The 21,629-nt window shown below is 41.4% G+C and overlaps 1 protein-coding gene across 1 annotated transcript; it reads left to right on the top strand.

The window, feature by feature from the left end:
- Positions 1–1,267: 1,267 nt before the first annotated feature.
- On the top strand, positions 1,268–21,150 carry LOC127535062 (A-kinase anchor protein 13-like). The gene is made up of 12 exons (XM_051951927.1): positions 1,268–1,402; positions 9,384–9,466; positions 9,555–9,746; positions 9,828–9,983; positions 10,175–10,245; positions 11,231–11,275; positions 11,808–11,855; positions 11,973–12,167; positions 13,742–14,017; positions 17,834–17,953; positions 18,077–18,299; positions 18,734–21,150. The coding sequence occupies exons 1-12, from the start codon at positions 1,326–1,328 to the stop codon at positions 18,790–18,792; spliced, it is 1,545 nt and encodes a 514-aa protein (XP_051807887.1). The 5' UTR covers positions 1,268–1,325; the 3' UTR covers positions 18,793–21,150.
- Positions 21,151–21,629: the final 479 nt, after the last annotated feature.

The raw sequence follows: 21,629 nt of genomic DNA, 5'->3' as shown, positions 1-21,629 counted from the left end.
ACATTTTTCATAGAGTAAACATTCCAGGTTACTTAAAGTAAAAAATAAGATTAGAATTTATTTTAAAAAAAAAACTTAGACTGAGCTACCTTATAGAACAGTACCAGAGTAAGTAGCATCAAATTTTATGCACATTACAGCTTCCCTAGTTTTTGTCCCATTTGCCATCATCCATCCATCCATCCATCCATCCATTCATTAATTTCTTCTGCTTATTCGGGGTCTGGTTGCAGAGCATCAGACAAAGCAAATCATCCGAGAACATCCTTCACCCTGGCAATGCTTTCCAGTTCTTCCTGGAGAATCCAGGCGCTGGAAGGATTATAATCCTTCCAGCAGGTTCTGGGTCAACCTTTGGTCTCTCCAAGCAGAAGGGATTGGATAACCTTCAAAAGAAGTCTCCCAGGAGGCATCTGAATCAGATATCCGAGTCACCTCACTTTGGATTTAATATCATCTTTTAAATATTATATATATTAAGTTAAAGAAAGAACAACAGTTTTCAGAGGGAAGCAGGGGCATAAGTAGGCCAAAATCTGTTTTACCAGTGCTCAATGTCAACCTGTGCATTGTTTTCTATGGTCTCCAGCCGCACTGATAGTAAATCCATCATGAGGATGAAGAGCGGTCAGATGTTTGCTAAAGAGGACCTGATCAGAGGAGGAAGCTGTTTGCATGATGGAGTACTGCAGCTAAAAAACTCTGTTGGACGACTCAAGGTTCAGGATGTTAGCTCTTTTCTACAGATTTTGTTTAATTGTGTGAATGACGTATCCATCATCCAACACAGACAGCAAGACAGGACTTTGCAGTAATTTTTGTTTGTTTGTGTTGCAGAAGTCAATTCCCTTCTCCTATCTGATGTGTTGGTATTTCTTCAGGAAAAAGACCAGAAATAATGCCTTTGCTTCATTGGTGAGCAGTGCATTCAGGAATGTCAGAGCTGTTTTGACATTTAAGCCAATAGACACAATTTTGGCAAATGGTTTTAATGTCTGGTCTAACTGATGTACACAGCCCATCCACATTTATTTTAATGAAAATCCAACGTGATTTGGACCCTTTTTCTTAGGACCCAGCCGTCCCACGGTCATGCTCTTTACAGAATCTTATAGTCCAGAGAATGGCAATGAGGAAAGAGGTTAGTCTTTTCTCACTTTCTGTAACGGTATTACAGCCCCCTGGTTAACATTCAAAGGACCCCTCCAGTGAAAATCGAGATTTTGACCTGTTAATATCCCATATGTTGTTTTTCATAATGAAATAATCAGAGAGTGTTTCCTGCAGGTCTGTTTCTGATCACAGCTGGCACAGAGAAACCAGAAATGGTGGAGGTATTAGCCAGCAGCAAGGAGGAGCGCAACACATGGAAGGCTATTATACAGGAAGCCATGCACAGCATGTAAGGTCACACACACACACACACACACACACACACACACACACACACACACACACACACACACACACACACACACACACACACACACACGTTTGTTTTTCTATACCGGTGGGGACTTACCATTGATTCCCATTCATATCTAACTCCTAACCCTTACCCTAACCCTAACCTTTAACCATCACCAAATCAATGCCTAACCCTAAACAAACGTTTTTGCACTTTTACATTTTTTATTAACAACAATATGGCCAAGAAAACGGTGTTGCCACCCGTGGGGTCCTCATTTTAGGTCCCCACTGTAAGACAAGTCCCCACCTTTATAGCAAATAGTCAGGTCAAAGTCCCCACCGGAATAGCAGAAACCAAGTACAACACACACACACACACACACACACACAACACACACACACACACACACACACACACCACACACACACTTACGCACACAACACACACACATACCACCACAATGTTTCCATTCTTATTGAAAAGGATAGCACTGGCAACACTGACATGCCAACATATGCCATTGTCCTAATTTCATGCATAAGCATGCATTAGCTCTGAAAGATGAAGCAGTATTTTGTCTCAAAGTGAAACGTAGCAGCCATTGTACCACCACTACTTCATCTCCTCTGCTATGATAGTAATGTCATCTGTCGTAGCTTTAATAGTGGGAAAAAAAGTACTTGTTGAAATTGAAAAATACACAGAGCTGTTTAACAAAGTTACAGCATATAAAAACTGGAAACAAAAAAGGACTGAGTTTTAGACATGGATGACTAGCATCTTCTATCTTGAAAATTATAGTTTGGTGCACCAGTTTGGGAGGTTCCATTTTGTGAGAAAACACTGCTTTTGGTGGCTATAGAGCTCCACCTGTGAAAGGCACACTCAGTTACATCAAGTGCAGCAGTTGGTGTCAGGAACAAAAGATGCCCTGCTTGGCCAGGTCTATGGAGGTGGCCCCACGAGCAGTTGAGACGGATTGCTTCTCTCTCTGCGCCCTTCCAGGATCTCTCCTGCCTATGGCCATCCTCTTGCTTCACACCCACCACTTAGCAATCATGGACAGAGTGTCCAGAGCAGACAGAAAAGCTATCTCACTTCCAGTCTCACTCTCTAATCACTTCAAGGCTCTGTCACATATTGGAGAAAATCGGTCTGGTGGTGAAGGCCTGAGCTCATCTCTTGAGCAAGCTGTGGTTTCTTTCCTCTGTGAATCCTGTCCTGGCAAGCACCATCCATCCATCCATTTTCTTTCGCTTATCTGGGGCTGGGTTGTGGAGGTAGCAGACAAAGCAGGTCATTTCAGATGTGGCCTTCCCCCAGCAACCATTTTCCAGCTCTTTCTGGGGATTCCCAGGCATCAGTCCCTGCAGCGAGTTTCTGGCGTCTGCCCGCTATCTCCTCCCAGTGTGGACGTGTTTTCAGAAAACCTTCACAAGAAGCCTCCCCAGAGGCATCCAAATCAGATGTCCAAACCACCTCAAACTGGCTCCTTTCAATTGCGGAGAAGCAGCAGCTCTACTTCCAGCTCCCTTCAGATGTGCGAGCTTCTCACCATATCTCTGAGGCTGAGCCCAAGCCACTCTGCGGAGGACGCTCATTTTCAGCGCACTTGAACAAGATGCGCGGATAATCTTGTTTCTTCGGTCACTACACAGAGCTCATGATCATAAGTGAGGGTTGGAATGTAGATGGACTGGTAAACTTGAAGAGCTTTGTCCTATGGCTCACCTCCTTCTTCATCATGACGGTTCAGTGCAACGCCCGCATTATGGTTTGCTTGCTGCACCAATTTGCTTGTCCATCTCACGCCGCCATTTTCCCATCACTTGTGAGCAAGCATCCTGAGATACTTAAACTCCCTCGTTAGGGGGAAGCAACTCCCTCCCAACCTGGAGGAGCAATCTACTGGTTTCCTGCAGAGAACCATGGTCTTAGATCCCTGCCGCTTTGCTCTGCAAACCGCTCCAGTGCCATGCTGAAGGTCATGATCTGAGGAAGCCAACAGGGACCACATCATCTGCCAAAAGCAGCAGATGTAGTCCTGAGGTCCCCAAACTGGACACCCTCCTCACCACAGCTGCGCCTTGAGATCCCGTCCATGAACACCACAAACAGGATTGGAGACCATGGGGCACCCTGGCGGAGTCCAACACCTACAGGAATGAGTCTGACTTTATCTGCGGTACAGCTCTTACTGTGATGTACAGGGACTGAAGGCTCGTATCAGCGAGCCCGATTGCCCCGCACTCCCACAGTACTTCCCCACGGAGCCCCTCGGCCGACACGGTCTAGGCCTTCTCCACATCCACAAAACACATGTGGACTGGGCAGGTCGAGCTCCCATGACCCCTTCAGCAGCTCCACACGAGTAAAGAGCTGATCCCACCTTTCCACAACCAGGATGGAATCCCCATTGCTCCTACTGAATCCAAGGTTCAACAATCGGTCGGAGCCTCCCTTCCAGCATCCTTGAATAAGCTTTGTCAGGTAGGCTGAGAAGTGTGATACCCTTGGAACACACTCTCTGGTCCCTCTTTTTGAAAATGGTGACCACCACCCCAGTCTGCCATTCCACAGGCACCGTATCCAATGCCCACGCAACATTGTAGAGATGTGACAGTCCAACAATGTCCAAAGCCTTCAGCATCTTGAGGTGGATCTCGTCCACACCTAGCCACTAAGGAGCTTTCTTAACTACCTTGGCAACTTTTGCCACGGATATGGACAAGATTCCCCTGAATTTTCAGCTCCTCTCCTCAGCAGAGGACATGTTTACCGGGTTCAGGAGTTCCACAAAGTGCTCCTTCCACTGCGCCAATACGGGTGCAGTTCTTCTTTCTTTCTCTTTAAAGAACATAATATTTCCTTTTATTGTTTTGCAGATGTGCAGATTTACCTACCCATTACACCCAAAACTGCCAGTTCATTTCAGCCAAAACAGATTGTTGTTTTTAGCTGTTCAGACCAGTTAATGACTGCATCAGTGCTCTTGGCCGTCTGATGTCTGTAATCGACCGTCTTCAAAATTTGTGTTATTTTTGCAGTGCTTTTAAATTTGACAAACAAACCAGGCCTGTTGTCCAAAGCAAATTCTTTCATTTAGGCTGTTTGGTCAAAGTGGAAACCCGATCAGTCCCCCACTGACTCTGAGAGAGTCCATACATGCTTTTTACACATCTAGGCTAGACTACTACCACTTTCTGTATGTCAGTCTTGATCAGATGTCTCTCGTTGCCTCCAGCTGGTACAAAGTGCTGCTGCCTAGCTTCTAAACAGGGACAAAGAAACAGCAGCTTCGCTCCACTGGCTTCCTGTCTACTTCAGAAATTGTTTTTAAGAGTTTTATTGCTTGTTTTTAAGGTGTTAAATGGGTTGACACCTTCTTATTTATCTAAGCTTTTATATGTCCATGCTTCAGTTTTAGCGCTGAAGTCGACCAATCAGATGGTCCTTAAAGTTCTCAGATCCAGACTCAGAGGTGACCGTGCCTCTTCCTTGGCTGCACCCAGTCTGTGGAATCACTTAACTGTTCAAATGAGACTGTCCTCCTTGAAAAAACAACCACGTAGGTCGTCTGTACACGACTTATTACGACCGAGTGTTACGTTTTGAAGTTAAGCGAACGTCTAGCGGTTGAGTAAATATCGACACTCCGGTGTCTCAGCTGAAACGTCACCATGAACAAACTTTGACCTAACACTAACCTTAACCATAACCATAACCATAACCATAACCCTAAACCCGTCTTGCGAAAGTGAGGGAAAAGCCGTTTCACGAGGGCAAAGCCGTTTTGCAAATTAAATCCCGTAATGCCCTCCTGTCCCCCGTAGGGGTGCTAACCTAAATACGCCTCTCAGGGTCGTATTCAGGGGCACGTACATACGACCTGTGTGGTTGTATGAGTTTGAGGGCTTGTTGGTTCAAATTATAACTACTTAGTCTCTTGACACCTTCAAGTGCCTACAAAAGACTTATACAGTAATGGAAAAAATGATTAGATCACCCTTGTGTTCTTTATTTTAATGCCTGGAACCACTGAAAATATATTACCTGACGATTACAATGAACATAACAAACAATGCAGCTGATTACATAATAATGTATGTCCTATTTGACATGCTTAAGCTTAATTATATTCCCAGGATAGATATATTATATGGATTTACGGACTCAAAGCAAAACTAGAAATTTTTTAAAGAAATTTTGAATGTGCTAATGTAGCTTCTGCTGGTTGACAGGTCCTGCTATAATTGTCACGCAACGGGGCGGGTGAACCCAAGCAGCAGGCAAACAGACAGGCAGGTAGATAAATGAATAGGGTTTTAATAATGAAACAAAACACAAAAGCTCTCCATACGGGAGGCACAGACACTAAACAGAACAGGGGGGCTAAACTATACTAATTACACTAAACTAAGGGCGGGCCAGATGGCCGAGGTGAAAACTAAATGAAACTAAACTAACAGGGGAGAGGAGACTCACACATGTGTCCAGGGGATCGGGAAATGAGGTGGGGAGCGGGCGGATCATGAGCAGATGGAGGAATTCTGTGGTGAAAAGCAGGCGAGATAATCCAAATTGAACCAGAGTCCAGACAGCCGTCGTGCGTGAGGCGGAGAACAGCATCTAATATGCAGGGTGTCAGCATGGCATGGAGAATGAGACAATGAACCGGCACTGGAGCTGTCGGCGGAGCCAGGCTTTATACTGCGTTGATTGGTAGTTTGCACTGGCTGTGTTGCTCCACACAGCCGTAAGTCATTCGGCTGATGAGCCAGCTCGTTGGAGCAAGAGGGGCGTGACAATAATTATGCACAAGGTATTAAATTAAAGTACATTTTATATTGAAAAGTCTGCATATTTTTACATGTGCTGATCAGGACTTTTGACACTGCTAACCTTCTACTGTGAAAGTATAGCATACTTAAAAGAACCTTTTTGCCTCCCTGTAAATATCACTATTTCCACGAGGCTATGAAATTGAGAAATTTTCAGAAAATTATACTTCTCAAACCAGATTTCATAATTTGACAGTCTAGTACAAGGAGAAGCCACGAGATAGTGTGTTAAATTTGAAAAATCAACATATTTCAGAGTGGTTGGCAAGCCTTTTGTAACATTTCAAATCCTTTATTTTGATAATGTAGTATACCATAATGCATCCTACCACTGTAACCTGCGAAAGACTCTTATTTAGAAGTTAAAGCCAATAGATGTGGAAGAACACCAAACAAGAAGTTAAGATGATATTCGTCTGTTACGTGTTAGAACATGTTAGAAAATGTTAGAACATGTATGAAGACTTTGTTAATATCATTAGTAACAGCTGTGCTGATTTGTCTGCTGTTAGATGCTGTTTGTATTGCTGACAGAGCACACAATAACATTACAGATTGCTGATGGACAAAAATGCCCACATTTATTTTGCATAAATTGTTCATGTAGAGTTGAAATTGTGAGAAGGAAATGAGATTAGGTACACTTTTTCCCAACCAAATTTTGTTCAAAATTTAGTTCAGAATCACAATTTTACAAAAAATCATACAACTTAAAACACAACTCAAACGCAAAAGAATTAGACCAATAACATTCAAGGCCTTCTGAATTTGGCGCATGTCAATGTAGTTTTTGTCAGTTGATATGTCCCACTATAATTATACATAAGGTAGTGTGTGCGTGTGTTTGTGTGCGTGCGTGCGTGCGTATGTGTTGTCCACGATCAATCAGCCAATCACCTGTGAGTCACTAGTTGCTTACAGGGAGACAGCAGAGGAGGGTAGAAAGGCAGACTGAGGATTAGACCCTCAGGCAAACAGCCACAGCTTAAAAATATACAGTTGAGGACAAAATTATTAGCCCCCCATAGGAAAATTCTATTCCTTTTCAACTATATTACAAGCACTTGTTACAGAACAAAGAAATTTTAACACAATATTTTTAAACATAATTGCTTTATTTTGGAGGCTTACATTTTTTTATTTCAGACACAGAAATGTAATTTTACAAAACTAAAAATTCACCAAGGTCAAAATTATTAGCCCCACTGATTTTAATAGTCAATTGTGTATCCTTTCTGGTTGATAACAGCCTGTAGTCGCTTGTGGTAGTTCTGGAGAAGCTTCTGACACACCTCCTGAGGAATTTTAGCCCATTCTTCTTTGGCAAATCTTTCTAGTTCCATCAGATTTGATGGTCTTCTAGCATGGACTCTAGTCTTCAGTTCATCCCACAAATTTTCTATCGGATTCAAGTCCGGGCTTTGGGCAGGCCAGTCCATGAAATTCACTTTGGCCCTCTGGAGGTAGGTCTTCACCAGTATGGAAGTATGTTTTGGGTCGTTGTCATGTTGGAAGACAAAACGACGACCCAAGCCCAATTTTGTTGCAGACTCCTTCAGATTTTCTTTCAAGATTTTCTCATATTGTTCTTTCTTCATGATCCCTTCCACCTTGACCAGATTCCCAGTTCCTGAGGTACTGAAGCAACCCCACAGCATTATGCTCCCCCCACCATGTTTCACTGTGGGAATGGTGTTCTTTGGATTATATGCCTCTCCCTTCTTTCTCCAGACATAGGCAACATCCCTGTATGCATCATCCTTCTCCATGTTGTCTTTAGCAAACTGCAGTCTGGCCTTGAGGTGTCTTTTCTGTAGAAGTGGGGTTTTTCTTGGTCTGCAACCTCGCAGTCCATTTCTGTGTGGACTCTAGTGACTGTCTTCTTCGAGACTTTAATTCCAGACGTGGCCAAATCATTTACTATTGCCTTGACTGATGTTCTGGGATTTTTGGACGCATCTCTTACTAGCTTTCTTTCTAACCTCTTGGAAATCTTTCGCTTCCTACCTCTGCCAGTCTTATTTTTCACTGTGTGAAGCTCTTTGTAATTCTTGATGATGCTCCTCACTGCAGTCCTTGGAACTTGGAAACACTTACATAGCTTTGTATATCCTTCTCCTGCTTTGTGAGCATCAACAATTCTTTTTCTCAAGTCTAAACTAATTTATTTTGCTTTCGGCATGATGGTTCTACAATTGGCAGCTCAAACACTGGTCACAGAAGAAGAAGTGCTGTAGTCTCAGGAGCTCCCCCTTATATATGCCTCTGCTAAGCTATGGTCTACTGCACACAGTGCACAGAGGTACCTAGAACATTCTAGGTCAAAGCTAACCAACAGTACATGTAGCTGTCAGCAACCATTGTCACACTCCACTGCTCACAACTGTAAAATTCTAAGGGGGCTAATAATTTTGACCCTGGTAATATTTGGTTTATGCAAAATGACTTTGTTTCTGAGTGCACAGTAAATCTGTATTAGATTCTTGAATATAAGTAATAGGTTAGGAAATTTTGTGTCAAAAAGACATTACTCTGTTTAAAAGCACTTGGGAAAAATTTTGAAAAAAGCTTGATTTTCTTATGGGGGCTAATAATTTTGTCCTCAACTGTAAGTTATATTGAAAAATGTTCTGATTTTCACTTGACACTTAGGAGCGCAGATATAAAGGGAGTCAATGACAGTTGTGGTCTGCACACTCCAGAGCAAGCAGATACAGAGTGTTGATCACATTCTGTTTACAGTCTAGGCTATATGTATGAGGCCTTATTATTCATATGTATTAATCATTTGAGAATCTGCTTATTTTTTGAGTTGGCACAGATGTTTTTCACAATGAGTCAAAAGATGGAGACAAAAAGAAGGAGCGTGATTCATGATTCTGTTGAAATTGCGTATTTTGTAACAGAGGTATGCGTGTGTGCATGCACATATTTGAATAGAAAGAACATGTTCTCCTGGTAGATAATGTCTATGATGCTGGGCATGATGCAATGAAGCATTTGAGAAGTTCCTTTGATGTCATTGAATGGCAGTGTTTTTTTTATCTCAGATTTCTTGAATTTGTTTGAATGGAAATCTGACCTGCATAACATCTGAACATCACACTCAGATTGTATTTGTGTGCTGACAGGGAGAAAAACGAGGACGAGGGAGTTCCCAGTGAGACAGAAGAAGACAGAAAGCAGCAGGAGAATAGAGCAAAGGAGATTCGAGGTGAAATTACGTATCATATTCTCTTTCATTGGACAGCTAATGTCTTTGCATTAATGTTGCTCATGCATTCATTGGTCTTTTATTCCAGAACTTCTACGAAGAAAAGATGAGCAGATCATCTCTTTATTGGAGGAGAAGGTCCACATCTTCAGGGAGTTGGGTGACTGCAATCCGGCCCCTGAGGATACAAACTCATCAGTCAGGGAGCGAATGTTATTCATGGTCACACCCGATGATGTCACAAAGGGAGAGCCAATCATAAATAATGCCCTAAGAGAAGGTTAGCAGGGTTCTCAAGTCATATTATATTATGTGTGTTCACCAGAGATGATATTTGTACAATATTTTCTGTTTCTATCAGTGGAGACCCTGCATGCTTTAGTCAGCTGTGGTGTTGGTGGAGCAGATTGCAGCATTCCAGTTGGTGTGACAGGGGGCAGTGTGGGACCAGTCTGCCTGCCTAGGCGAGCTGAAACATTTGGAGGCTTTGATAGTCATCAGATGAACAGCAGCAAAAGTAAGACACATGCGCCTGTCCCTTAAATCACACATGTAAGTGTGATACATTCATTTCTCATTCATCACTGTTATTCAGTTTCTTTTGAGGAACAGTTTTACCTACAAACATGACTGCAGCTTTATCCCACTTGTTGGTCGATAATAACCTACTGCGTCAAACCTGACTCACTTCTACTTCTTCCACGTTAGATGGCGAGAAGGAAGAGGGAGATGAGTCACCGGACCTCCGCAGGACTGAGTCAGACAGCTTGTTGAAAAAGGTGCATCTGTTTCCGTACAGTACATGTTTGCCAAATGCACTATCTTTGAGGACATTAGGTTACCAAGTCTCTTTTGATAGTCACTGCCAATGTACAAGAGGTGATCACAAAGTCACTCCACGGTGTGTTCCAACACTATTTTTTTTCAGACAAGTGGGGTTGTAAGTAATCAAGAAAAGTTGGGATGCCTGAACAGAAAAGAACAGCTTTAAGTTGTTAACCCATTTCTTGTTCCCTGAGAAAGGCCTTTTTTGTGAAATTCTAAAATGTACATTAGTTTTCACTTTTGGGTAACCTTACCTTTCTTTAACCTCTGGTAGTTCACTACTTACTTTTGTACCATTTCAAGCTATTCATTGGACTTGAGCTACTTGAATTTCAATAAAGAACTGGGAAAATTGGGGCATTCTAAAACTTAACTGGTAGTGTACACGTGCCTGTCACAAACTATCTCAGAACTTTTTGATCAACTCCGAGATAAACAAAGGACAAAGAATTAATTACTCCATTAGGAAACTAGTGAAATTTCAGAAGTTCTCTTGCAATTCACTTGACAGCTTTTGTGACAGCCGGAATCCACAGAAAAACTCTGAAAAGTTGTCAAAGCAGCTTACTTGCAACTATCTTGAAAACTGGTGTAGGTATACTGAGGGGAGCTGGTTCTTATGGCAAAAAGTGGTCATACTAAATGGAGATTTGACTTTTTTTCTTTTCACTGCATTTTGTATCAGCTAATGAATTTAAGATTATTCATTAATTTATTTTTTTTTAATTGACTGTATGAAACCTTTCAACAGTACTGCACTTCATTGAGACTTAAGACTTAACACCTAACAAAATCCTTAACACACTATTTGGTGGATGAACAAACACAAATTTGGGTCAGACCTTTCTGATCCTCTGACTTCTGGCATTATGTATTAGTATAATTGTGTGGATGTTAGATATGCTGAAAGTGTTAACATTAAGTGTATGTGTCCCTCAGGGTACCACCACCAGTCTGCAGATGCTGCTAAAGAGAAGCAATGAAGTAAGTGTGTGGGTTTTGTAATTGGAACACTGCAGAATTAAGACTGTGCTATGAACACAAACACTTTTTTATGTTTTTGCCATTATGTGATCAAATTTATGTTATGAAGCTATTATTCAACCATAAGTGTACATAATAATTTACACCATTAATTGGAGCCATTAATTGGAAAAATAATCATAATACTTCATCAAAATCACTTTGTTCTGCAAAATTCATTACAGGTAACACATTTGCACCAGGTCATAGAAATAAACCTTTTCACTGTTACTCTTCAATGATTTCACTTTGGTCTATTTTGTCTGATTCCTCATCTAATTTAAGGATTCTCACACCTCTGTTGAAATGTTGTCTATTCACATCATGACAGAGAGTGGAAATGAAAACAGATTGTTGGCATCATTGTTTTGAGAAAACAGGACTCATGTTATCTTTTTTAAATTGAAATTGAATTTGTTCATCTCGAATGAATTCTCTGTCTTCCAAAACCACCTTTACTAAATATAATTTAAATGTCTTGTCTCTCTAGCAGGTCCTGCACAGTGTGACACATCTTCATGACCTGCTGATTTCACTGCAGGTATTAGAGGCACACTTACATGTTGTCTACAGTTAGTACAGTCAGGTTGTTTCTTTTTGTTTTGTTTTGTTTTTGTTTCATTATTATTCATTTCAAACTATATTTTCCTACCTCTAGGCAGTGGTGGTCAAGCAGGACTCATTCATCGAGGATCAGCGGCAGGCCCTGAATGACCGGTTCGCCACCAACTCCTCCAGACACTCGTCATCCTCCTCACTCTCAACCTCATCTTCTTCCCGCCCTTCCTCCCTCACTGAGCAGGAGAAGCACAGGAGTCTGGAGAGACAAAGACAGGAGGTGGCCAGCTTGCAGGTTTGCTTTCACTGCTGCTTTCTCTGCACTTTGTCTGCTTTCACATTATCAGTTGAGACTAGCTTGGAAAATCCAAACTGAATCTCAGTGTAATCTCCTATCTCCATGTTAGGAGATACAGGAGAGTCAGTTTGGCACTGGGCGAATTGAATCGTGTTTCCCTCCCGGGAAAGTTTGGTACGACCAATCATAGCATGGGAGGTGGGAGTTAATGCTGCGTCATCTTCAGCGCCTGGATTACCCATTACAACACCTGCGCACCTCCTGTAACCAAACAAAACATTCAAAGATGGCGACCGCAAACACATCGATCTTTTACCACCGCTCTTTCTTCTGTTTTGAATGAGCTGGATTTGACCCGACGCAATCCTGCATGCCACACCACCCAGCAAGCCTACATATTGTTTATGCAAGTGTTCAACTTCAGCTATCTTGGTAATGCTTCGCCTCGAAGATGATGCCGGAGGAGGGGGGGGGCAAAGCGAATCTTTTTGTGGTCTCTTGGCGTTTTGGATGGCGTTAGTCGTTGCCTCTTTTCACTTGACGTTTCCGACGATGAGGAGGCAGTGGATGGCTCGTTACTTTCGCCTTCTTGCCATTGTTTGTACAGAGGAAAATCCCGTTCCAACGTGTGAGTAAATTGAAGCAACTTTTACACATACGCACGACTTGGTTGGCTCCGATTTAAAGTTATTCCTATCACGCTAATCGTTCGGAAGGAGTCTTTTGTTTGCGTAGCCTTTTCAAAAATAAGTGTTGTACTTGAGAGTACCCCATGTATTCCGCAGATTTTTGTGACAAAAACTGCAGTAATCATTCACCGCGACGCTTTCTCGGCTGCATGCCATTGTTGTTTGGATACATGGACTTCAAGGTCGATTTGTTTGTGCGTCACATCCGTGTTACGCTGATTGGTTCTTTCTCGTTCAAGCTGCGTTCGTTAGCCCCTCCTTTTTGAAATCGTCTCCTATCATCACAATGCCAGACTGCCTTTATTGTATTATATTAATACATAAATAAAGTCAGTCTGGATTTCCAGGCAAAGTTGTGACTGCAGTGAGCTGACACTGTTTGTATCATGTCAATCTATAGGACTCTGTGCACTTAACTTTTGTTGAATCAGGGATTTATGATATTGGATTCTTTTCAATGTCCAATATGCTAGTATTTTCCAACTAATGTGACTAGTTGATAAATGCACGTATTTTTCTACCCAACTGCAGCACATTGGGTCTCTCCTGTAGTAAAAATTAACATTATCATACCTCTCTTGTGGTGGCTCACTGGCTTACAATGCACTTCCTCATATACTGGACAAAATTACTACTACTACTACTTTAAAACACTACTCCAACTTTCATATATAACATGCCATATTCATTTTTATTTCTGTTTGACACTTTCATACAAAACTGGAAACATTTAGTCTGACAGGCATTATCTGCCTTTATTGGCCAATTTAGGTGATGGTAGCAATATAATCATGCATTCCTCGTTTTAATCTGGTTTTGTCTAACCTAATTTAATGTCTTCACGTTACTATAATATCTACACCCCCTTGTGGTTTGTTTCAGAAACAGCAGGTTGCACACCAGGAAGAGAAGAGAAAGAGGGAGAAGACGTGGGAGTTAAAGGAGAAAGGTCTGGCAGAACGGGAGGAGAGGCTGAGGGTGGAGGAGGAGGAGACCAGGAGAAGGCATAAGGAGCTGATGGTGGAAACCGAGAGATTACAAAGAAAGAAAGAAGATTATCAGAGAGAACTGGAGAGGCTGAGAGAGGCACAGAGGAGGCTGGAGAGAGAACAGGAAGCGCTAAGGAGAGACACGGAGAGGCTGTATGCAAGAGACCAGGTCAGAGATTTTCCCCAGAGACAGTCAATGTATGTTGCAGGCAGGGGAATGAACCTTTATGTACAGGTTTGGCTTCTCTTCCCTGGTACACCCACACAGGTTGCTCTGACTCTGTGTGGACCATGCAGTCCAAAAAGTACAATAGTCACAGTTCACACACTGGTGTTGGCAGCAGTAGGGTTGGTATGATTTAGTAATTCTGATTAATAAGCCTAATAATCCTTCCACTTACAGGAGACATTTTTCAGGGTGCTTATAATTCTACTATCATAGTATGATTTCCTGCTTATGCTACAGTGCTAAACAAATTTATTAGACATAAAAATGAGAAAACACAAATATTTGAGAAATCTTGTTTCATACTAGAAATTATGTTGTTATTTATTAGGCAAATAAAAAACTGGAACGACTAACTAGTCCTTATTCACATATATTAACCAGAAATCCTAATATTTCGGTTTCGTCCTTTGGCCCTGATAACAGCTGGCAATCTTGGCGCCATTGTTTTATGTACTTTTCCATAGTCCAGGGGTCAGCAACCTTTAACACTCAAAGAGCCATTTCGACCCGTTTCACACAGAAAAGAAACCACCGGGAGCCGCAAAATCCTTTTGGCATTTAAAATGAAGACAACACTGCATTTATCGCTTTTTTTTTTTTTTTTACCTCTATGCCCTTGTTAATCAGTCGTGATTAATTAATTACAAAGCCTCTAAATAGATAGATTTATTTTTTTAATTGTGTCCTTCCACTAATATTTATCTTACTTGGTTAATGTCATTCTTGCTCCTGGACCTCATATGTTACGTAATGTTAGCTGGAACTCAATATTTTGCGAATGTCTATTTAACTTGTAAAATCTATTTATCTATTTAACTATAACTTAAGCTAATAACTTTTCTCCGGTAAGTCGCTGCCCTATTTTCCAAGACGACACTCCTCTGACTCTCTGACCTGCTGCCTGGATGTGACATCGAGCTGTGTTCTTGCGAGTAACGTGTATTACCCTATCATGAGTACTTTTGACTCAAAGACAAGACGTGTCTTTCTTGGAGTGGAGCTTTAATATACAGGCTTGCCATTCTTGAGTACAAAACGATGTGAAACTACAGGCGTTGCTTATCCAGGAGTAAAATTTTAAGAAAAAAGGCATGAAACGTGTGGGAATCGGAAGCTCCGTGTTGTCTCTCTGCATCAGCTTTGCGCTCTCATGTCACAGGCACAGCACATCAATGGCATCTCAATCAAAGAATATTAATGTGCTTTACTATTTTTTCGGCTTTTTTGTAAAACAGTAAATCTGAAAATTGATGATAACAGCAATAATTAGATTTTAACATTAAAGATATAATTTTGATCAAAAATCTTGCACATACTGGCAGATTAACCATGACAGAAACATCAAAAACTATGTTAGTAATCAGCAATACTGTTAATTTAGGGTAGACCTGCTTGAAGTTTGACTGATTTGTTTCTTCAGACTTCACCGATAAAAACAACTGGGTGTCATTTGCATAGCACAGTAAATTAATGCCACAAAAGAGAAACAAGTAGAAGGTGAAATTATTTTAGTTTAGGTTTACAGCAACCTTAAAAGCCTGTGGTAAAATCAGTTGATCAGATCCAATATGGAAGTGTTACTTCAGGGGAAAAAAATCATGGAACTTGCACTTTTTCCCCATTACACTACCAGTCAAGAATTTGAACATACCTTCTCATTTAATGTTTTTTTCTTTATTTTCATGACTATTTACATTGTAGATTCTCATTGAAGGCATCAAAACAATGAATGAAGTGAATGTAGTAAACAAAAAAGTGTGAAAAAAGTCAAAACATGTTCAATATTTTAGATTTTTCCAAATATCCACCCTTCGCTTTGATTACTGCTTTGCAGACTCTTGGCATTCCATGGATGAGCTCCATGAGGTAGTCACATAAAATAGTTTTCATTTCACATGTGTGCCTTATCAAGGTAAATTTGTGGAATTTCTTGCCTTCTTAATGGGGTTGGGACCATCAGTTGTGTTGTGCAGAAGTCAGGTTGGTACACAGTTGAAATCCATATTATGGCTGGCAAGAACCAATCAGCTAAGTAAAGAGAAACAACAGTCCATCGTTGCTTTCAGAACTGAAGTTCAGTCAGTTTGAAAAACTTGAAAAATTTTGAATGTGTCCCCAAGTGTAGTCGCAAAAACCATCAAGCGCTACAACGAAACTGGCTCACGTGAGAACTGCCTCAGGAAAGGAAGTCCAAGAGTCACCTCTGCTGTTGAGGATAAGTTCATCCAAGTCACCAGCCTCAGAAATCACAAGTTAAAAGCACCCAGATTAGACCCCAGACACATTTCTAGTAGCAGACATATATCTACATCAACTGTACAGAAGAGCCAGTTAGGCCGTTATGGTTGAAAAGCTGCTAAGAAACCACTAGTAAGGAAAAGCAACAAGCAGAAAAGATTTGTTTGGGCCAAGAAACACAAGGAATGGACATTGGACCAGTGGAAACCTGTGCTTTGGTCTGATGAGTCCAAATTTGCGATTTTTGGTTCCACCCGCAGTGTCTTTGTGTGACACAGACAAGGTGAATGGATGGTCTCTACATGCATGATTCACACCATGAAGCATGGAGGAAAAAGTGTGATGGTGAAGGGGTGCTATGGTGGTGAAACTGTTGGGGATTTATTCAAAACTGAAGGCCCACTGAACCAACATGGCTACCACAGAGAACCCAAGCGCAGACAGAGGCGACATACAGAGGCGGAATAAAAAAATAATTTATTTACAAAAGCAAAGTCCATACAAGAAAGCAGGCAAACTACAGATTAAAATTAAACTAAGCAAGATGGGAAACTCACAGAATATAAAACTAAGCTGGCAGATAGCAAGCCAAATCTAATACAAAAAAATAAGCCAATCCTAAAAACCCTACAAAAATACTCAACAAGTTCCAAAGGTAATCTTACAAAAAACTAAAGCAGAAATAACTACACTAGACAAATAATACTCACGACAATTGATCAAGAGCTAAACTAACGGGGCAGGCAGACTCTGGAAATCCAGGGTCTAGGTGAGAGGAGCCGGAGCTGAACTGGCAGCGGGCATGACGGGTTCAGGCCAGTGAGTGCAGGGTTGGAGAAACGGTAATGGGATCAATGGTAGTCCATGCAGTAGCGGGCCAGCGAGTGTGTTGCAAAAACCGGCAGGCCAAAAGCAATGGCTCAGAACATAACAGTCTGGAAACAAGGCAGGGACCAGTGGGGATCCAGAGGGAGAACTGAGTACATGTGGGGATCTGGCGGAGAATGAATGAAAGAGCTGAGCATATATTGCAGAAGGTGTGATTGTGGGCAGGTGAACTGATCACTGAGACTGATTCTCATCACTGCAATAAGCAGACTGTAGGCAGTTGGGAGATTCAGGGAGCAGAGAGACAATGGAGAGAGAGCGAGAGAGAGAGACAGAGAGACAGAGGGACAGGCAGATAAAGACAGATGCAGATACAGAGAGAAGGAGGGAGAAGGACGGAACAAGAGGGAGAAGGAGGGGGAAGGACAGGGGCTTTAGCAAGGATCATAACAAAATAGTCATGAAAATAAAGAAAAAACATAAAATGAGAACCAAACTTTTGACTGGTAGTGTATGTTGTTTGCAATCTGTTATGTGCAACTCAGAATTTTTTTCAAATCTCAGGTAAAGATTGCAAAGTTAGAATGGTCGATAGAGTCACAATAGTCACATTAATGGGCAATATGTTAAGATGGAATTAAACACAATTAAATGTATCTAATGTCTCTATGCATTGTTAAATCTTTCCAGTCAGAGCAGCTTCAATGGTACCAACCAACTTCCTCCACCACTTTAGAAGACTCCCTAAGGTTCCACAGCTCTGGGTCTCTGGATCTGGATTCAAAAGAAGTAGCAGAATCACCGAAAGAGGTAAAAAAAAAAAAAAAACATAAAGTCCTCCTTTAAAAAGCTAAAGTGGAACAATTCGATGTGCTCATTGCATTTTAGTAGGATGCTGTCTGAGTCCTCTCACAATTTGTGGATGTACTATAGGTGGAGCTTTCATCTTCTGCCCCGACTAAAGAACACTTCCTCCGCATTGGATCCAAGAGGATGGGCAAAAACTTCAACCCATTCTCCTCTGCCCCCAGCTGTAAGCCTCAAGGAGCAGAGAAGGAGTCCCAGCTCCCTACCAAACTGCTCCAACTGGCTAAACCTAAAGAGAAGAAAGACAAGAAGAAGAAGAAAGGAAAAGGAGGAGATCAGCCCGAAATAGGTAGTTGACACATTCCGTCCTAATGTTAACACTTTCTTCACTTGGCGTTTATCAGTAAATTAGGGAAAGAATGTACCCTGCAACCCTCACTAATGCTAAATAAGGTTTACTTTGGGTGAATAGACTTAATTATTTTCCAGTTGACAGTGGAATATTCAGGTGGACACTACAGCCATGGCTGTGTAGTAAATATGATGCTGCAGACAGGCTGTGGTTAGCTTAATATAGCATGAAGACTTGAAATGGCAAACGGCTAGTCTGGTCATACCCAAAGATTTAGAAAATTCATCTACCTGTACTTCCAAAGCTCATAAATTTGGATTTTCTCTTCTTCGTTTAATATGAACAAAAACAGCTTAAGTTGTAAAGTGTAAGTGTAAGTTCTTGTAGGCATGTGTTGGCTAAATTTATACTTTCTCCTTCTGTCTCTTTAGAGACCAAAGTTGCTGTGATGCTGGACCCTCAGAATGAGGGTGACATCTTCTACTGCTGAGAATCTGAATGATGCACAAGTAGACTTCAAAACTTCCTGAGGAACCAGACAAATGGCCAGTGCTGCAAAAACTACTCAGATTGTTTCTTACATCTCTGTTTGGATAGAAAATACTCTCATAAGCCACTGCTGACAGTCGGACCCTTGGACACTGTCCCAGCCTACCTACCAGACAGAGTGCGCTCACATGGATGAGAAACCAGCTCAGGGTCGCAGACTGCTCTATGAAACAACAGATGGATTTATCTGAGCTGTTCCAAGTTAATAACTGGGGACAACCTCCTCCAGAGACATTGGGTAGCATCATGTTTAGCTGACATATTCAGTCATAAGGATTTTAATCAAGGAGTGTTCCAAGAATACCCTCCATCACTTAAGGATGAGTTGTAAAGCCAAAGAGGATCAAACAAGAACAGAACGCTTTCTTCCAGCTGTAAATCAGAGACATGCTAGATCATGTCGTGTGGTGCTTCAAGTCAGACATGTTCAAGACTTCAAGCTGTTCCAAAACTTCGCTTTAGCATGAACCAATGACTTTTTTTCAAGAATTTCTGATGCTAACTTTACATGCTTGGTTTGCTGGTGACTCGTGAGTTTCAGCAAACAGTCCCAGACTGAATAACTCAAGGAACCTTTAATCTAATGTGTGAATTATGTCCCTACATTTGCTTTAGCTCAAGACGTATCAGTCAAAATGACAACAAAGTCAAACCAGGGATCCCCGAATGCCATGTAACACGGTGTTTCCAACAATCAATATCCCTGATTGAATCCACTATTTCTCACTGTCCCCACTGTGCACTAAGATCGGTGTACAATCAAGGCCACAGACAATCATGCACAGTCAGTCAATTTAATGTCATCCACCAGAGAGACAATTAATCTGTTTAAATAGCCTTGCCTCATGGCCCACCAGTTAAAACTGGTGAGGCCTCGAAAATCACTCCCACTCTGTATGGAGAGCAATTTTTAACAGCTTCAGATGAGCTCTGTAGAATAACCAGTGATCCTTTGTAACTGTAGTTCAGTCTGATAATCATGACATAGCAACTCTTTTTGCAGCATAGCCGAGCCACGCTAGACAACCCACGGCAACGAATTTAATTCTCTGCCAGGGTGGGTCTAGTTACCCTCAGTAAGCCTCGAGGTTGGATGCTCCTAAAACTGGCCGACAAATCACCATGAAGTGTAGAGTCAGAAGGCGGGCATAACTAAGTGACGACAGAGGCACGACGATTCTGACAGAAACAACCGGAAACAACCATAGAAACAAGGATAGACAAGAAGATGGCTGCGCACAATAAACAGTTATCTTTCAACTCGGCTTTGGCCACAGCCCTTAACGATTTTAAGCTAAAATTCAACTTGAAAGATAAACAAAGGATAAGATAAGAAAGATAAATAAGGCTTCACCGAACTCCCGCATCCTCTGATTTCCGGTGCTCTAGGAACTACGTCAGCCTATTCATTGCGCTTATTGGTTGTATACCTACCCAATTGCTGCAGAGTGATTTGAAAAACAACCTTTTAGCCCGCCTCCCTCCCTGTCGAGAGTTCCTAGACCCTTGCGTCTTCAGACCTGGGTCTAGCGCGGCTAGGCTAATTGCAGCACAGTACGATCAGGAATCCAAAGTTGTTAACATGCACTTTACGCACACACACACACACACACACACACACACACACACACACACACACACACACACACACACACACACACACACACACACACTGTGTTTTTCTATCATTGTGGGGACATACCATTGACTCCCATTCATATCTAACCCCTAACCCTTACCCTAACCCTAACCCAGACCAAAACAATGCCTAACCCTAAAGAAACGTTTTTGCACTTTTACTTTTTTCAGTAATAACATGGCCAAGAAAACACTGTTTAAACTTGTGGGGACAGAAATGAGGTCCCCACAAGTGACATTGTTTTCGGTTTTCCTACAGTTGTGGGGACATTTGGTCCTCACAAGTATAGCCAGCACCTGACCACACACACACACACACACATACACACGCACACACACACATATTTACAAACAATTATTTTAATGGTCTGTTTTTTCCCAGTAATTTAATCATAATGTCTTTTCAATAATTTGATACTGATTAAAGAGAAAATAATGATGTTGTTATGAGGTCCATTTACACCTAAAATTAATAAACACTTATTGTTGCAAATTTAATTTGTAATATATGTTTAATTGTTTTTTATGTACAGATTCCCAAAGTCCTAAATGGATAATATTTCATATTTGTGCTTGCTTGGTAGTAAATTTTCATATTTAACTGAAATGAAATAGATGTGTACTTTCCTGTAAAATGGAAATAAAACATTCCTTATGGAAACTGCAGTACCTGATAATTATATTGTAGTAGGGCCAGGTCAGAATTCCGTATCATTGAAAATAGATTGTTGCTGGGACCAAAGAAATAAAACAGAAGTGAGGACATCCCAGTGAAATATTACTTAATTGTTAAATGATTCTCAATTGCATTACCTTTGAATAACTGCATTATTTCTAGAGTGAACAGTAGAGTGCTACCTCTTACAATCAAAAACAAATACTTGAGAAAGACTACCTTATAAATACAAGCCCCAAAGAACAAACTCAATGCAACAAAAGTCTGTACACCAGTGATCACTTACAAATTGCACTTTTTTTGGTCAGATGAGTCAAAGAATAATTTGTTTGACTCAGACCTAGCATGTTTGCAGGAACTTGTCTAGAATTACATAGCAAAAGCATAGTTCTGACAGTAAAGCATGGAGGTGGGAGTGTGATAATATGGGGCAATATGTGTTAGGGACATGACATTTATTGTGG

The sequence above is a fragment of the Acanthochromis polyacanthus genome, chromosome 8 (genome assembly GCF_021347895.1).
Source record: "Acanthochromis polyacanthus isolate Apoly-LR-REF ecotype Palm Island chromosome 8, KAUST_Apoly_ChrSc, whole genome shotgun sequence".
Lineage (NCBI taxonomy): Eukaryota > Metazoa > Chordata > Actinopteri > Pomacentridae > Acanthochromis > Acanthochromis polyacanthus.
Note: the sequence above shows the minus strand (reverse complement) of the source record. Positions and strands in the feature narration are given on the sequence as shown.